The 18,738-nt window shown below is 37.4% G+C and overlaps 2 protein-coding genes across 2 annotated transcripts in view; both read right to left on the minus strand.

Annotated features, from left to right (window-relative positions):
• Positions 1-7,153: 7,153 nt before the first annotated feature.
• On the minus strand, positions 7,154-8,089 carry LOC6040615 (probable serine/threonine-protein kinase DDB_G0280133). Its single transcript, XM_001849933.2, has one exon. The coding sequence runs from the start codon at positions 8,087-8,089 to the stop codon at positions 7,154-7,156; it is 936 nt and encodes a 311-aa protein (XP_001849985.2).
• Positions 8,090-8,126: 37 nt separating this feature from the next.
• The window catches only part of LOC6040617 (sodium/potassium-transporting ATPase subunit beta-1-interacting protein), a 103,997-nt gene continuing 93,385 nt past the window's right edge, over positions 8,127-18,738 (minus strand). The window contains exon 7 of the mRNA XM_038259853.1: positions 8,127-8,268. Within this exon, the coding sequence (XP_038115781.1) occupies positions 8,256-8,268 (13 nt within the window). The 3' untranslated portion in view covers positions 8,127-8,255. The remainder of the gene's footprint in view (positions 8,269-18,738) is intronic.

Below are 18,738 nucleotides of genomic sequence, written 5' to 3' on the forward strand. Positions count from 1 at the left end.
TCGAAGACGTTTCACTATAAGAAGAATTTCTTGAACTAAATTAAAGCATCATCAAGTGTTCTCTTAGAGGATATTAGAAGATTTTTTTATATTCATTTAGTAGTGACAATTTGATTGCGGGAAAACGGGATAAAAGATTTCAATTCCGATTGGAATTGAAAAGCGACGAACCCTTGAAACTTTACTAGCGATGAGATCACCATGAAACGACTACATGTTGCTTAGTCTTATATTTTTTGTCCTGCTAGATTCCTTTTACAGCTTCCTTATACCATTGCAAAGCTAGGTCCTTTTTCCTGTTGGGTCATTGTACCCCAATCGTTAACAAAAAAGTGCAAAATTTAATTTAACTTTTTCTTATTAACCTTGAATTTGGGGGATCTGTTGATGCTATCAAAAATCAAGAATTCTGATTTGCATTTGCCAAAAATGTGAAAACCCTGTATTTTCAAACTGCGATATCTCCGGTATAACAAATCGTAAAAGGTTGATCCAGGAATAATTTTGAAGAAAATTGATGAAATCGATTGACGCAGCCCATTTTTAAATCAAAATTAATATTCAGTATGTTTTACACACTTAGATTTTTACCGAATTCGGTAAATTTTACCGATTTGTAAACTGAAACTATCGAATTTGGTAAAATCTTTCCGAAACTCGATAATGATGTTCATTAAGTAGCCATTGCACTAGTTTGCGGCAAACTCACAAACAAGGCAAAATGTATGCAGGTTGACGTTTGTACAAACAAATCCAGGTAAACAAACAGGGCAGGCAAACTGTCAAAAAGTGCGAGTTTGTTTGTTTGTTTGCCGTAGTGTAATAGTTTCTTTACTGTTCATCGTACTACCGATTTTCACAATAATTTTGTTCAGTGTGACAGATGGTTTATCGATCAAAACTTTACCGATTTTTCAACTACCGAGTTCGGTGAAGAAAACTAAGTGTGTCAAATCAAATCAAATAATTCAGTTGCAAAGTAACCGCCGACCCTACAAGTCGCATTATCAACGCCAGTCCACAGTTTGTGTGCGCGTCGCCGCATTTTTTTTAAAATGTGCACCGTAGACAAAAACAGTGTGGTTCTGGATTTTTGTCAACTCCAAACCCAACCAAGCCCGAAGCTTGTAAAAAAATTCCTCGCAGACCTCCAAGTAAACCAAGAAAACTTGCGAGCATTGCAATTATGCAATAGAAGAAAAATAGCCGTGCTGCAGTTCGCCGACTCAGCAGTGGCCTCGTCCATCATCGACAAACCTCTGGTATATCAGGGTTGCAAAATCCCGATTTACCTGGACAACAACGCTACGGAAGTTCGTGTGCTTGACCTACCTCTAGGCATAAGCAATGACGACGTAGTAAAAGTGATGAGTAAATACGGCGAAATTTTGACCATCGCCAACGACCGCTGGATTAACTTCTTCCCAGGAATCCCAAATGGAGTTCGAACCCTGCGGATGTTGCTGAAACAGCCAACGCCGAAATCAATCACTGTAAACAATGCTGCTGCAACAGTGACGATTATAGGCAAAAAATCGCTTTGCAAACTCAAAGCAAAGAACAAAAAATGTGCGGATTCAACTAAAAAGGTGAACCAAAAATGCAGTACACCACCGATTGAACCTGAGTCAAATAGCAGCAGCAGCAGTAAAAGCAACAACAGTAAATCAGACCAACATCCAAAGAAAACAAGTCAAATTGACGAAGAAGACAACGATGGATTCGAGACCGTGCTTTCTAAGCACACTCGCAAAACCCGGAAGCGCTTACAAGCATATTTGGACGCGGATGACGAACTGACAACAAAACGAAGAGAGATGGCTGAAGAAGAATCAACAGATGAAGAAGACGAAGATGTCATAAAAGCAAAATATTATAGGAATAAGTGTTATGAGATAACTGTTGAATCCCTGGAGGAAGAGGACGAAGATAAAATTGAAGAACTTGATAATTTAAGATCAAAATTTTCTGCTAAATATTTGAAACATAGACAGAAATCTTTAGAAAAAAGGCATGGTAACAATTATTGAAATATATCCAGACAAGTGATTTAAAACTCTGTAATCTTTCCTCTTCCACTATCCACCTTGAAGAGATGAATGCACAATGGTGTAAAGTCTCTATAATAAAACCAAAAAAAAAAAATCAAATAATTCGCTCTACAGCATTGCCTTGGCGTTCTCGATTGCGAGATTCCTACTCGAAATTAAGTGTCCGAAGGCTTTTTTGTTGAGGAAATTGCAAACCTCTTTTACACCTAGCTTCCATCCATCCCGGGATTTGAATTGACGACCTTTGGATTGTTAGTCCAACTGCCTACCAACGACTCCACCGAGGCAGAATCCAGGGAGACGACTCCTACACCTGGACTGAGCTATCGATCTAACCCTTTAGGTTAGACCGGGGCCAACATGTACTTCCCCATCCGACGGAAGGCGTGGTCAGACAAACCTCGTCTAGAAAAATGCCACCGGGACCGTCTGGGATCGAACCCAAGCCGACTGGGTGAAAGGCAACCACGCTTACCTCTACACCACGGTCCCGGAAACTAAGTGTGTACGCAAATAAAAATTGTTGCTTAATTTTCATCATCATCGTGTTTCTGAATAAAAGTACTTCCCTTGTTTTATGTTTTTCTTGTTTCATTTTTAGCTTTTTTTAATTGCATTTATCACGCTTACACATTTATTTATTTTTACCGAATTCGGTAAAGTTTATCGAATATTCAACTGCAACTTGCCAAAATTCGGCACAATAAGTTTATTATTGTTCATCGTATAACCAACATTCGGTAAAATTTTGTTAATTTTGAAAGTATGGTTTACCGATCCAAACTTTACCGAAATTTCAACCGCCGAAGTCGGTTATGTTTGTTTTTGATAGCATTCGGCTTATTCTACCACCTTCTATCATTACCTTTGGTCATTTTTCAAGTTTTTGCCTGTTTTTCAATTTTTCCGCTATTAAATGATTATCATTTGGATTGTAGAAACATGCGTAAAGGCATAGGCATAGGCATATAAAATATAGCAAATCGTCAGCTGTGTGCTATCTTGTGACATAGACCATTTTGGTCGAAAATGAGTTAATGATGACGTTTTGCTATACTTAACAAACACTACAAGATGCTTTAACCCGATTTTGAAAACTCGCTTCCGTTTCCCGGATATCGCAGTACACACTTGTGACATAGACCAATTTATCATGAAAATGATTGTGCACACTTGTGACACGTCATACATGTTGTTGGAAAATGTGGAAAAATTTTCTTGTTTTTCACAAATTCATGTACACACATATTTTCTAAAGGCAATGCATCCTTTTGTTTATAAAAATATACTGATTAAGTCGATTAAACCACACAGAAAAAAAATTCCTAAATTTTGACTGAAAAAGTGATATTACACCAGAAAAGTGGTAAAATTACACATTTCCAGAGGTAAAATTACACCTTTTTTCTGACATAAAAGATGTACCCCTTCCCAGATGTAATATTATCATGATTTTTTTTTCTGTGCATTGATTTGAGCTTATTTCACGCAGAAAAATAAGGCATATTTGAATCAACAAAACGTTTTGTTGATTTGAAAATCATAATTTTTGTTGAATCAACGCTAAACGTCAAAGCAGCTTTTTCAAAACAACAAAAGACTTTTGTGGAATCGAGAAAATCAAGGTTTGTTTCAACGCAAAATCGGCGTTGATTATATTCAACAAAAAGTTTGTTGATTCAAACCTCGTACAGGCTGATTCTACAAAACTTTTTTCTGCGTGTTTAGTTTGTATGGGAATTCTGTGCACACTTGTGACACGTGCTTTTCAGATTTTTGTTTACATAATTTACTGTATCTTTTAACTGGTGTAACCAAATTAGTTGAAACTTGGAGCGTTTGTTAAGCGATAGTACACGAACCGATTGCTTCAAAAAGTTAGACTCTATCATTCATAGTTTTGAAATTATTTACCAACAAACTTTAAAATCGATTTTTTCGAAGAGTACTAAATGGTCGTTGTCACAAGATAGCACACAACTGACAAAATGTTTCCGATAATAAAGATACACATAATTTTAAGATAGATAAGGTCATTTTAAAACTCAATATCTCGTGAACTAAAAGCGAAACATTTTCCAAAATTAGAAAACCTATTTAAAATTTGGTGAAGTCAAATATTTTGTTTGAATCGATTACTTAACTTTTAGATTACGCAGATTTGCGTAACACACACTAAAGATTATTTTGAATTTGAAAATGGGCTGCGTCAATCTTATTTTAATCAATTTTGATGGCTTTCAGGTAAAATTGCGCCCTTTTCTAGAGTTTACATCCGATTTGAGATGTTCACACTAAAACCGATTTTCAAAAAGTTTGTTTAAAAATTATATATTTTTATGATTTTCATAAAAAAATCGTCAATTTGTGATTTTTGTATTAAAAAAACAAAATTTCAAAATCAAATCTTCACCCCAAATTTCATCCAATTTGCTCCATCCAATCTTGAGATTTCGCGGCACCCGTAAATCAACCCGGTGTAGAACGCTTGGTTTGACAGTTCGCTTTGCGCCTGTCAAAATGTCATGCTTAAGGTTTTATCCCTTATCCCCGAATCCCACTTTCCCGAATCCCATATCCCCGAAAATCATTTCCCCGAAAATTCCATATCCCCGAAAATCATTTCCCCGAAAGTGCCACTTCCCCGAAAATCATTTTCCCGAAAATTCCACATCCCCGAAAATCATTTTCCCGAAAATTCCACATCCCCGAAAATCATTTTCCCGAAAATTCCATATCCCCGAATGTCATTTACCTGAATGGCCATTTTACCGAACTGCCGTTTTCCCGAATTTACATATACCCGAACGGTTACTTCACCAAAAAATCATTTTTTTCCGAATGATGACCTAGATATAAACTAAATTGTTATTTAGGGATTTTTTTTATAAAAGTATGACGTTAATATTAAATTCTCCTACGTGTTTTGTAAGATAAAAAAAAACAAATAACCGTAGAAGGCCATTAATAAACCACGCGGACACTTCAAGAGTGCGGGGTATTGAGATCATCCACGTTCCATAAAAAAAAGATTTTTTTTGTAGCAGCCATTTTCAGCAAAGGACAATTTTCCTAAACGGTATCTACGTGGTAAGGATAGAACAGCAACGATAGCTTCATGCGACGACTCGATGCGCAGGATTCAGTTTGTTCTAGATTTTGTTTAACTGAACTAATTCAATTTTGGCTGGATGAAGGCTTTGAACAATTATTTTTTATTTTTTTACGTCCAATTCGAGTTCTGCGACCAACACTTTTAATCAAATCTAAATAGTTGATTGTTGAATTACAAAAAGCATTTTTTGAATATTTCATCACCGCCATTTTAGATTAAAAAAAAACTAAATCACTTTAAAGTAGTTTAGGGGCTATACTTAAGCTCGACAGCTGATTTTGGTTGCCAAGGTCCCGAGTAACAATTACAAATTTTTGCGGTAGTCGGGCCTGAACGTGTGTCAAACACGTTCTGACCTGAAATCCTTTAGGCCAGTTGTCGCACTTACATCCATTTGAATATTCAAAATTCAAGTGAAGCTCGGAATTTTTTTAACGTTCAATAGAGTAATCAACGTTCGTTTGTATTGCGTGTACGTACACAAAAATTAAGTGAGGTTAAATTTTGTCAGCCAGCAAAATCAAAGGTGCACTAGTGTGCGTACGCGAAACGTCATAAAGCTCTATTGTGGACATGATACTTTATTGATCGCTACTTCCCCGAACCCGGTCAGGCGGGTATGGCCGTTGCCCAGAACCGCGCGCGGTGGCGTTCGGGGAAATGGCCGATCGGGATTATGGTCATTCGGGAAAATGATTTTCAGGGATGTGGAAAATTAGGGAAAGTGGCCATTCGGGAAAATGGTTTTTAGGGGAAGTCGCCATTCGGGGATGTAGCCGTTCGGGGAAATGGATCGTTCGGGGAAATGATTTTCGGGTAAATGACATTTCGGGAAAGTGTCTTTTCGGAGATGTGGCATTCGGGGAAATGTCTCTTCGGGAATGTGGGTTTCGGGGAAATGTCATAGATTCCATGCTTAAATTTTGAGATTTTCAACATGTATGTAACCCCTTAAATGAAATAATGGATTGATTCTGGTTGCTCTCGCCTCAATATAAAATTGAATCTTATCGTTTGATTGTTCGATCATCATCATCTTTTTGGTCAGATTATACCTACAAAACTGGAAGTGAAGCTGAAACACGTATAAGCATTAGGGTGCCCAAAAAAACGAACCCTGCTCCACAAGCGAAAAACGGTTTATTGCGTTATTTTAAGCATCTGTGCAAATTTTGAGCGAAATTGGTTGAGATTAACCCATTGATACCCGAGCCTAAGTTGGTGAAAAAAATGTTTTTCATACAAAAATGATTATTTGAAATCATTAAAAACTTTTCAGGATCGAGTTATACAGCTTTGGTATGTTCTACAAAGCTGAGAATCTCACTTTTGGAAATATTTTGATGGAAGTAGCGCACCCTAGAGACCAAACCGTAAGAAATTTAGATTTTCATACATTTTTTCGATTTTTCCCACACAAACTTTACCCACGAATATCAATCGGTAAATGTTGACCGATTTTGCTCATATTTGGCCCAGAGCCTTGAAATAGCTCAAGGAACAATATTCAGCTTGTGGGGCGAGGTTTTGAGGAAAAGTCCCATATTCTGGGCACCCTAATAAGCATCCTTTTTCCACCGAATCGTGCCGACCGCGTGATTTCTTTGGTTTCGATGGAGTCGCATGGTTGTTCACTTTTGGCGGATTTTTTTTCTTACGTTTAGTCTCTTACCTTGCTTCGTTGCGTTTATTACAACTGTGTTCGATGTATTTAAAATAAAGCTGAATTGGGTTTCACAAAAGTGGAATCTTACGTGTTAAAATGATAATGTACAATTGCTTGAGCTTATGAACTATTCAAAACAGCCGCGTGTTCGTTTTTTTTCGAGTTGTTAGTCACTTAGCGATCGTATTTACAGCCAGGCTTTGTGTTTAGATAAAATATTACGCTCTTATAACCCCACTATATCTACAAGAATCAGTACCTCGGGACGGAATTTATACGTATTTGATTGCAACCAAGGAAAGTAAAGCTCCCCCCTGCTCACTATTTACATGGTGGTCTCGGAATCGGGCGGCGTGTGATAGTTGAGATTGTAGGCCGGCGGTCCAGCGTTGAGGAACTGCATGGCGCGTAGGCTCTCCGCGAGACGGACCGCCGGTTGGGCAGCTGCGGGATGGCCATCGGATCGCTGACCACCTGTTGCTGCTGCTGTTGCTGGTGAAGGTGATGTTGATGGACGTGATGTTGCTGTTGTTGCTGCTGCTGCTGGGGTTGCAACGGGGACGGTTGCTGCTGCTGTTGGCTCGTCAGACTGGCGAACACGTTTTCACCGGTGGACGATTGCGCTACGTTGAGGTTGCCTCCCGGCGTTGTTACGTACGAGCTGAGGGGACGCGTTCCGTGGAAGTTGGAATAGCTGGACCGCACCGAGGGCGGTCGGTTGTTGGTGTAGTACTCTTCGTTCAGTTCCGGGCTGTGGTTCAGGTTAGTGGTCGAGTGTTGATAGGTGGGATTGGAGTGGCCACCGATGCCACCACCGGCGGGGTTTGAGGAGGCCCACGAGGCGTTCTGCTGGAGCAACGGGGACGAAGAGTTCATGTTGTAGTAGATCGGATCGATCGGACTTCCGTCGGGCAGCGTTGGTGTGTGGGTGTTGTGTCGCGGGGGATGATTGAACGTGTTCAAATTGTTGGTCGTGCCCGCCTGACTGAAGTTGTTCAGTATCGACGCCGTGCTCTGGCTCATGATGTAATCGTTGTTTAGCGACTTCAAGTTCGACTCGGTCAGCTCCGGGTTTTTGTTGTGCACAAACTGGGGGAATGTCTTGGTCAGCGTCATCGTGCCGGCACTCTGCTGGTTCATCAACTTGGTCACCGGATTTTGGTGCACCTTCCGGCGTGAATTTCGCACGCTGCTCCTGTTGTTTGAGTGACTTCTCCTGCTGGTCCCACTCTGGCGGCTCGTGGTGCCCCGTTGCATTACGGATCGTCGCTTTACCCGTCGCGGGGTCATCGGTTTTGGGCTGAGCGATGAAGGTCCACCGCGCAGGTCATCATCGTCGTGACCGCCACCGCCCCGAATCGCGTCCACTGGCCGGCTAAACTCAATCGAATACAGTGACTGGCTGCGGTGTTTGGACTTTTTGCTATTTCTGCTCGCTGTGGGATCCCCGGAACAGGTATCGTTGATTTGCAGATCGGATTGGAGGCCGGAAAAGAGAACGAGACCAGGGAGTTTGGGTTTTGAGGGAAGAGAGGGGGGGAAACAGAAAGAAAATTTCCGAATTAGTACTTGGAGGTGGTTTATTTACAGTACAATATTAAGCAGTGTGTAACATGTGAGAGACGTGATCTAGTGCTTATCTCGCAGTCCGATGGAATAAATAATAGTAGTTTATGCAACAAGTTGCAAAATGAAGGTTTTTGCAGCACGAGTCGTACATTTATCCAACGAGGTTTACCGAGGTTTAAACAAAAAAGTATTCAAAAATGTTACTTTTCGATACTAGTGCTGAAAAGTAGAACTTTAAGCACTGGTATTGAAAGGTATTTATTTTCGATTCTGTTATTTTTCGTAGAGAAAAAAGGTCTTTTCGTCGCTCGAGAATGACAAGAAAAGTAAGTAGTTTCATGACGGAATTGCAAAGAAAGCATTTTCAAAATGAAGCTCCACATTATATTTTTAAACATATTTTAAGAAATTTTACGAAAGGCTTCAGTTATTCAATAGATTTTTGTTTTCCAGATAATGAGAAATTCAACAAATAAATTTTTTAAATGCTTTTTAGAAAACAACCGCAGGTGGTTGTTTTCCTCTTAATGTATGTTCACATTTCATGAGTATTAAAGCAATTTGATTGTAAAAGCAATACTCTTGTTGAGAATCATATTGTCTCAGCGGGAGAATTTTGGCTATGTCGAGCCAGGATCGACTCGTGGTTCGACCCAAAATTCTCAGTGGGATACTTCAATTGGGTTTTCTTGGCGAAAAAAAAAAATAGATGCCATGATCTGGGGCGAATCGAGCAACAGGGGCGATTTGGAACAGCTGTTTTAACAATGTTGCAGCCTAATATTTTGAAATTTTTGAGTGGTTTCGGGAATACCAGATTAAGGGGTTACATACATGTAAATCGGCAAAAATGTCAGAGGTTGATTGAGCACACATTTGAACTTTTTTTAAATCTTTTTACAGGGAATTAAAATATACATTTTCATCTACTAACAATACAAATTTGAAGCCATTTGGTTGTACCGTTGCCGAGTTATAGCTATTTGAAGTTAGCAGTTTCAAAAAACGGGTGCCACGATATCTCAACACTGCTCTGACCAGATCGGCTCAAAATTTTGGTGAAGACTCGTCAAACTATTCCCGTGTGCATGATGAAGGCCAATTTTCCTAAAGTTTATTTAAAAAAAAAGATAAAAATACTTTTATGTTTTTCATATAAAAAATCGTCAGTATTTGATTTTTGTATTTAAAAAAAAGCAAAATTTAAAAATCGGGCTTCGTCATGCACACAGGATCTTGGGAGTCTTCACCTCAAATTTCAGCTAACGCTCACAAAGTTTGACAGTCCGCTTTGCGCATGGCAAAATTTTGATCTTAAATCGTCTCTTACTCAGTTTAATCATGTAATATCTTCATAAAACTTTCAAGAGCGATTGAAAATCATAAATTTTCTGTAACATGAAATTTTGTGATTTTCTACATGTATGTAACCCCTTAAGAGCTACAAAATGTGTACATCCATTTCCAAATTTGAAGCATTTAACTGCTCTAAAACATGCAGTCCCTATTCAGACTGTAGTCCCGATACGCTCCAGATGATTTTCGTGAACATTAAATCAATACTCAGATAAAAAAAAATACAAAATGCTTCCAGTTTAGCCATGTATGTTTTTTTGATTTAAAAAAAAATCCTTAAATAGAAATTTCATCTAAAAAATTTTTAGAGGAATATTCATGAAAAGTTTTAGCCAAGAAATTCATTTTTTGTAACTTTATCATGTTGTCAATGAAAAATGACGACTTCCTAGATCATTATGATCTTTATGCTAAGAATAATGTAATACAAAAGCTTATTAAAATATTTGAATTGTATTCGGATTGATTTTTAAAACAAGACGCGCAGCATTATAATATTGTCGTTGAACGCATTTTTATTTTCTATTTAGAAAGCAAATAAAAAACACCATGGGAATTTTCCTTTTCCATGAACGCTCGTTCACAATTTTGGGAACACTTTTTTCTCATAGCTTATAGAATAATATGTTATAATATGTTATTTGGTCTGTTAGTGTTTTTAGCATTGTTCCCGGAAATATTTTGTTTAAATGTGGTTTTTGCGAAAATTGTTAAAAAAAAGTCAATTTTTGATCACCCTGTTTTGGGACCTTAGGCTGGTACAAATATAAATAATTTAAATTTTTTGTCAAAATTAGTCCGAAAAGTCAAGGGGCAAAAATTTTTTTTCAGAAAACTTTAAAATTTTAATACAATTTGAAATCAATTCTAAATACGTTCCCCTGCGTTTTAGCATGTTTGAGTTGACCGAGCCAAACCAGCGTTTATGGCTGAAAGGATCGTTTATAAAGACAGCTAACTAACTAATAGGGTGGGTACGTTTTTCAAAAAGTTCTCGGATCAAGTTTTAGTATGGTTCCTCTTGTAGGGCATGCCCATAGGGACTTTCATGCCAAATATCAGCTCATTTGGTTGTAAACTGGCTGCGCGCATCCGAGTTTAAGTTTACATGGGAATTACTATGGGAAATTGGAACTTTTTGTTCAAACGCTCCTACAGGTCTGGGAAAATCACGCGCCAACTTCTGGTGTGGTCAGGCCTATGGGGAATGATCTGGAGAACAATTTACCGAAGAGAGCAAATGGATTCGTTGTCCCTAGACCTGGCGCATCGGCAAACAATCCGATGTCTCCGGAATCAACGGTTTTTCCTGAAAAAGCATCAAATTTTCCTTAGCATGCTATGAAAACTTAATGAACACCGCGACGCCATACGTCAGGCAGCTACCACGTGGATGAAAAATTTGCAAAAAAATACAAATTTGCTATGCAAAGATTCAGAATTCGACTGAATAATATCAGGATTGCTCGCAATGATCATTTTCTAGTTAGAAGAAGGTTTGCAATTAAATATTCCAGCCGTTTCTCACCCACGTGGTAGCTGTCTGACATATGGCGTCGCGATGTTCATCAAGCTTTCATAGCATGCTAAGAAAAACTTGATGCTTTTTGAGGAAAAACCGTTGATTCCGGAGACATCGGATTGTTTGCCGATGCGCCAGTTCTAGGGACAACGAATCCATATGCTCTTTTCGGGAAAAGTGTTCTCCAGACCATTCTCCATAGGCCTGATCATACCAGAAGTTGGCGCGTGATTTTCCCAGACCTGTAGGCAGGGTTGATGAATAGACACACACGAATTTTCTAAGTGTACTTTGATTTGGCTCTGCACATGACAAATTGCTGAGCAGTGCGCGTGCTTATGTTAAGCACGCAGTGCTTATGATTTCGCGTGCTTATATTGAAATTACAGTTTTAAACACAGCCACATCCTTTTTAATGAACGAACTCGATGAGAGTTGGTCCAAGCTCAAACTGGTGTGATAAAATGGCCTTATTAGTAAACGGTTCTCAAAACCCGAGTACTTCAAAAACATGAAACATGTTTTCGGTTAAATTTGTAGAGCGCAGATTATAAAAAAAGCTATCGCTTTGCCATCGTTGGAACCAAGAGGCCAGTCCCAGAGCATCCACCTTGCCACTGATTTGTCGGACTAAGTAGCATGAATCAGTAAAAGGACTACAACCCGTAGTTTAGTGGTCGACCACCCTCAGGCCTTACCTTCAAAGTAGGGTTACTCGCATATGCAAGTGCTGGGGCCGCCACTGAGCGATGACGAATAGCCAAGACGCCTACCTGTTGGAACTAGCAAAGTCCGGTGGTCATCCATAAACCCGGAACCGGCATGAAGTTCAAAACCGAAACCATCCGTGGAAATCAGCGATGGAAACTGCATCCGGCAACTTAAGACAGGATTATCGCAACCAACAACAGGCCTCAGAACCGGCAAATAACACTCCTGGCTAGATTGTAAAGTCGATTTGGTTTGCCGTCGAATTTTTCCATTAATTTATGTGTTTTATTCTCAATCTAAAACATAAAAGTTTATGTTAAAAATTATTATTTTACAAACCTTATTTATTGAAGTTTCAAAAAAGTCCGCTTGAAATAAGCACACGTGCAGTTATGTGCTTGTCAAGTGACGTGCTTACCAGAAAAGTAAGCACGAGAAAAGAAAAAAGTGACGTGCATCACCATAGGCACTGAAAAACATGCGTGCTTGGTGACGACTTGATACCCGTCTCCTATGATTCAAGCACGACACCGTGCATATCAATCAACCCTGCCTGTAGGAGCGTTTGAACAAAAAGTTCCAATTTCCCATAGTAATTCCCATGTAAACTTAAACTCGGATGCGCGCAGCCAGTTTACAACCAAATGAGCTGATATTTGGCATGAAAGTCCCTATGGGCATGCCCTACAAGAGGAACCATACTAAAACTTGATCCGAGAACTTTTTGAAAAACGTACCCACCCTACTACTATGTTTGAGTTGATTTAAAATCTTTTGAATTTTTGAAAACTTTTGATGTTTACTTAAACATAATTTTTTTTCGCTAAAATGTTTGTTTTCGTCAAACCTTTCATTTGTTGAAAATAAATGATTGCAAAACAACCGAACTAATGTAAAACGCATTTTAAAACATTTTTTCCATGCAAATGCTGAAAGTTTAGCTTGTTATTTCTATATTTATATTTTTTTATTTTTTTGCCCAATCATAAAAATAAAATCAAAGCCAACCCAACCAAGGTCGACCAGCTCAATCCCATTTTTATTGTGGCAGGAATCCATCAATCTCACTGCTACCGGACACGTACTCACAAAAGTACATCACCATTCCATCCCATATTGATGCTGAATCATGCCTTGGTCTTGCAAGCATCCACGCATTAATTTGCCCGCGCACTCGTTTCTCGTTTTCCGAAACCCTTTTTTTCCCCCGGAACATTCTCCCACGTATCCGTCGTTCTACCATGCATTTTGGTTCTATTTCTCAAACCATCGGACCTTGGAGATAAACACTTTTATCCTCTTTTTTGGGCAGTATGTGGAGTTCGCGATTTGATCGTATTTTTTGTGTGAGAAATTGAGATTTTTTTGCGTGTGCTTTTGTGGGCCAACAAGATGATAGATTCGATTAGTCCTAAGAAACCACACCAAAAGACATAGAATACGGTGTTAGTAAGTTTACAACTTACGGTTTGGGTTAGTTTCAACAAAACAGTTTTTATTAATAATACTACCGTAAGTACCTTGAAGCATCCTCCCGGGGGTGTTGTGTTACGTCTAAAGTGGTCTGGTGTTATTAAGAAAAGTAGCGTGAAAACACCCATCTACAACGTTATTACAGCCAATTTGTTTAAAACACGTGTAATGATGAAACTCTCTCTTTTTTGAGTTATTTTGTGTGTTTGGAATTTAATCAACATAATGTTGGATTGATGGGCGCGCGCCCGAGCGCTTCATCGGCGATTTTCCCGCGGCGAACACGATTTGTGGAAAAGTGAAAATACACACCAAACACAACACGCCACACAACACAATGACTTGGAAACGGAAATCGAAATGAAACACAACACCGTGCGCCGTGTATTGGTATTCAAAAACGAATTAAAATGAATGATCTCTTTATTTTGCGTCTATTTTTTCTTTTCTTTTCTTTAACTTTAATGTTGCTTTTTTATGCTCGTCTTATGCTTCATTAAGGTCGATGATCTCCGCTTGCTGCTGCCGCTGCTAGCTCGATTGGCTAAACTTAACTTACATAACATCATCGTTGTCTTTTCCTTTTCTCTATAACGAATCGTCTTAATTGTACGGAACAAAAAGTCGTGTTTATTTGCAGTAAATTAAAACTAAATGCGTTTACGTTTCGCAGAGCTTAAATGTCTCCTAATCTCGAGGCAGTTGTTTTTTTTTTAAATATTATTTTACAAAAGATAGATGAAGTTTCGCGACTTCCGACACAGTTTTGTACGCCAATTTGATTCTCGTCTAACAACACAGGAATAACAAGTACAGGTTGTACAGCATAATCGTATGTTTGTTTTTAAAGTTAATGCTATTCGTTTGATTTTTGCAGCTTTGGTTTGAAATCTACAACACCTCTTCGTCGCAACGTTGCCGATCGCCGATAAATATATGTATTTTCAAGGGTTCTATAATTAATTTGTGGAACGGGAATAACCTTCGAGGAGAAGGATAAACGAATATATATAGGATGTATCACTACTAATCAAACAGTTTTCAACTACTTGGCTTAGGATCACTAACTAACGCATAACAGTACTTACTAGAGAGGTTGCGATAAAATTAAACTGTTTTAAACTACACAACATACGCAATACAATCAAGAGGAGGCGGGACATCTGAAATTTAACTACTGGAAAATAATCTATTCTTACGCGTGATACAATTTGTTACTTGCTCTATCGCAGCATAGTTTGAGTTTCTGCAACATGTTTGATTCAAAGGAGGATTAAAAGTTTTAAATGATCAGAATAATGAAGCATACCAAAAGCGATGAATTAGTTTTCTTGGAACAAATTTTATTATTTTTTTACGAAATAATCGCAAAATCGTGCTTCCAAAAAGTGCTCTTCATCTCACTTGAAGTGGTTGCATTGACATATAAGGAACATAAAGGCAATATTGTTTTGCTATAAAAAAACCAACATGTTTTTTGTAAAAAAGTATTCAGATTTTTGCCTAAATGGATACACCGCTTCTCTCATGGATTTTTTTTATCTAAAGTGCACAAGAACATTCAACATTTGGGGTTATTTTTTTTGACTTGCGATCAAATTGAATATAATTAAACTAGGCAACCTGTTTAGATAAAATCAATGATAAATTTGAAACATCTGTTTTATTTGTTGAACGTTTTACTTTAGCTCAATTTAGCCCCGTTTGCAAAATGATACCAAGAAGTAGAGGTGGGCAAAACCGTTCTTTTTTAGGAGCCGTTCATTTTCGTTCGCTACTTAAAAAGAGCCGCTCTTTTGACTGACTCTTTCGCTCTTTTAAAAAAATAGTAAGAAAGGCAAAAATGGATGAAAAGGTTTTTTTAAGAATAGTGTGATTTTATAAGTTATTTCACATTGTACTTTTAAAAATTATTTGATTAAAAAAAACTGAAAACGAGAAGATGCCCTTGAAAACCTTAGGTCTTGTTGGTCTCTATGTCAAGATTTTTGCGCGAACCTCCACAATGGTACCCAAACATAAATCTAGGATGCTGGAAAATTGCTATTATTTTTTGAATTGCGTTTATTTCTGCAAGAATTGAACTAATGCTGATATTTTATTTGCAGAAAATATTCTGTGAACTCTTTTCTACATTCTGATTTAATCGAAAAAGTCTATGAACGCTAAAGTTCAATCGGACAAAAGGGGTTTTTTTTTCAAGAAACTCTATGGGTAATTCTCCGCCAACTCACACAGCAGTTGCCCCGACCCCTCTTCGATTTGCGTGAAACTTTGTCCTAAGGGGTAACTTTTGTCCCTGATCACGAATCCGAGGTCTGTTTTTTGATATCTCTTGACGTAGGGGCGGTACGACCCCTTCCATTTTTGAACATGCGAAAAAAGAGGTGTTTTTCAATAATTTGCAGCCTGAAACGGGGATGAGATAGAAATTTGGTGTCAAAGGGACTTTTAGGTAAAATTAGACGCCCGATTTGATGGCGTACTCAGAATTCCGAAAAAAACGTATTTTTCATCGAAAAAACACTAAAAAAGTTTTAAAAATTCTCCCATTTTCCGTTATTTGACTGTAAAAAATTTGGAACATGTCATTTTATGGGAAATTTAATGTACTTTTCGAATCTACATTGACCCAGAAGGGTAATTTTTTCATTTAGAACAAAATTTTTCATTTTACAATTTCGTGTTTTTTCTAACTTTGCAGGGTTATTTTTTAGAGTGTAACAATGTTCTACAAAGTTGTAGAGCAGACAATTACAAAAATTTCTACTTCAAAACTTTTTTTTTCGTAAAATCGCGATAACTCGTGATGTTTATAAGCAAACCCCTTATGTCTATATATCAAAATTTTTGTAATTGTCTGCTCTACAACTTTGTAGAACATTGTTACACTCTAAAAAATAACCCTGCAAAGTTAGAAAAAACACGAAATTGTAAAATGAAAAATTTTGTTCTAAATGAAAAAATTACCCTTCTGAGTCAATGTAGATTCGAAAAGTACATTAAATTTCCCATAAAATGACATGTTCCAAATTTTTTACAGTCAAGTAACGGAAAATGGGAGAATTTTTAAAACTTTTTTAGTGTTTTTTCCATTCACAAAATTTTTATTAAATCAAGAATAGATTATTTTTAAAAATAAAATAAAATCTTTAAAAATATTTCAAAAGTCGAAAAAAAATAGAAGAATTGGTATGTTTGAAAGAATGGAAATCTTCTCAAAAAATGTTTATTTTTTTTAAAAAAAAGATCATTATTCAAAGGATGAATAAACCAAGGATAACCTAACAGAAAAAAAAAATCAGATTTGTTTGTATGAAAATATTTTATAATTATTTGTTTAATTTTTTCACGTTCGACCTTTCGACGTTTTGTCCATTCTACATTTTGTTGCACATCCTAATAAACGCCATACAAATTTGAGGTTAAGTGAATGAAAAGTCACATATTTGCTGAAAATACATTTGAAAATATTTGTTCGAAATAAATATCCATCAGAACCACAGTTTTGAAGCACGAATAAAAAAATAACTCATTTACTAAGAAATTTTGTTTAGTGAAAATGCCTATGAATTTAATGAATAATAGTACTCCAAATTTGTGATTGAAAGTCTAATTTTATTTGTTATTTATTTATCAAGAATAATATAAAAAGCAATTTTCCCACCAAACACACTTAAGATACAATGATCCCTCCCTTTATCGCGTTTTCTCTACCACTAGACAGCCATAAAGTGACATTAATTTTCCAAATTCCACACCCACTTCCCCTTCCCACTTTCAACCACATCAAATAATTTCCCGCAAATTGAAACATGCATTCAATTAAACATTCATGCCTGCGTGTGTGTGTCTGAACTGTCCATCCTCCCCCCCCCCTCCCCTTACAACCACCCACTCAACGCGAAAATGTTTCTAAAATCGGATATCGTTTTCCACACGAACGCAGCGAGCGTTCGCGCGAAGCCACAAATTATAGAGGAGAAGGAGCGCGGAAAAAGCCTCTTTCCCGCCGCGGACATGCAATATTTATGGCGGTTTGGTCGGACCGGGCTATCAGCACGAAATTCAATTTTCACTCTTGGGAAACAGGGTGTGTGTTTTTTTTCCTGTAGGCCCTAGAGTGGTTCAAAAGTTTACTTTCCCAAGCTGAGTTTGGCACAGTTTTTCGCGTGACCGGAGGCAGTTTGGGATATCTTTGTTAGAAAGTTGAAGAATGTTTTAAGTTTGTTAAGAAAAAAATCTTTTTGTAGAGTTTCAAGAGCATGAATAATAAATCTTCAAAGAATACAACTATTTAAAAATCGCCAAATAATATAAGTATGAGATCAATTACATATTGATATCATATTTCTGTATTGTAGAAGGACCACCTTTTATATTCATCAGATCAAAGATTTAATATAAGAACTTTTCAATTGCTTAGCGGAGCAAGTTATTTCTTCAGGAAGTGGTTTTATTGTTAAATTCAATAATATATCCGCTTGTAAATGTTCTGGAAAATTTAGGCAAACAACAATCTAGTTAAGGAACTAGACGTTAATGCTCAGCTATTTTTGAATATTTTCTGTATTTAGTTCCAATTTATATTTCTAAATTGGAACAAATAATTGTGTGCAAGAAAAGCAAAAAAAAAAAAATCAATGAATATCCAACACACTTTTCCATATCAGAGGCTACATAACGTTCTCACTTGTGAGAACCATTTTCCGCCAAGTGGCATTCTCAGGAATCAATCAGTCCCGCCCATAATAGCCTGTAAATGTCACAACAACCGCAGACAGTGCAGTGTAAAGTGTAATGAACTTGGGCCAAACTACAACACATCAGCCGCAGCCTACACTGCAAGTTCGGAGAAATTGCTATTTGCCATCCTCGCGCGCCCGCGGAAATTGAGCTTCAGCGGAGGCCTAGGCGCGAGGGTGGCAAATAGTGGCTGGCCAAGGCAATAATTTGATGATTAAACTTGTATGCATTTTGTCTAGTATAGTAATGAGTTATGATAAAAGGGATGGGTTCAACGGTTTGAAATAAAATTATGTTTTGTTTGCTATTTTTATTTTCTTGACACAAATTGGTTGGTAAAAATAGTTTTAGCATTTCAACGAACCTTGTTTGAAAAAAAACTTGTTTGAATCTGTTTTCAGGGCATTAAAATATACATTTTTAATTATCAACAAAATAAATTTGAAGACATTTGGTTGAATTATTGCCGAGATACAGCCATTTAAGGTTAGCAGATTCAAAAAACGGGTGCCATGATATCTCAACACTA

Source organism: Culex quinquefasciatus, chromosome 3, assembly GCF_015732765.1.
Source record: "Culex quinquefasciatus strain JHB chromosome 3, VPISU_Cqui_1.0_pri_paternal, whole genome shotgun sequence".
Lineage (NCBI taxonomy): Eukaryota > Metazoa > Arthropoda > Insecta > Diptera > Culicidae > Culex > Culex quinquefasciatus.

Coding starts and splice junctions, on each gene's coding strand:
- LOC6040615 (XM_001849933.2), bottom strand. CDS start 8,089: ATGCAACGGGGCACCACGAGCCGCCAGAGTGGGACCAGCAGGAGAAGT.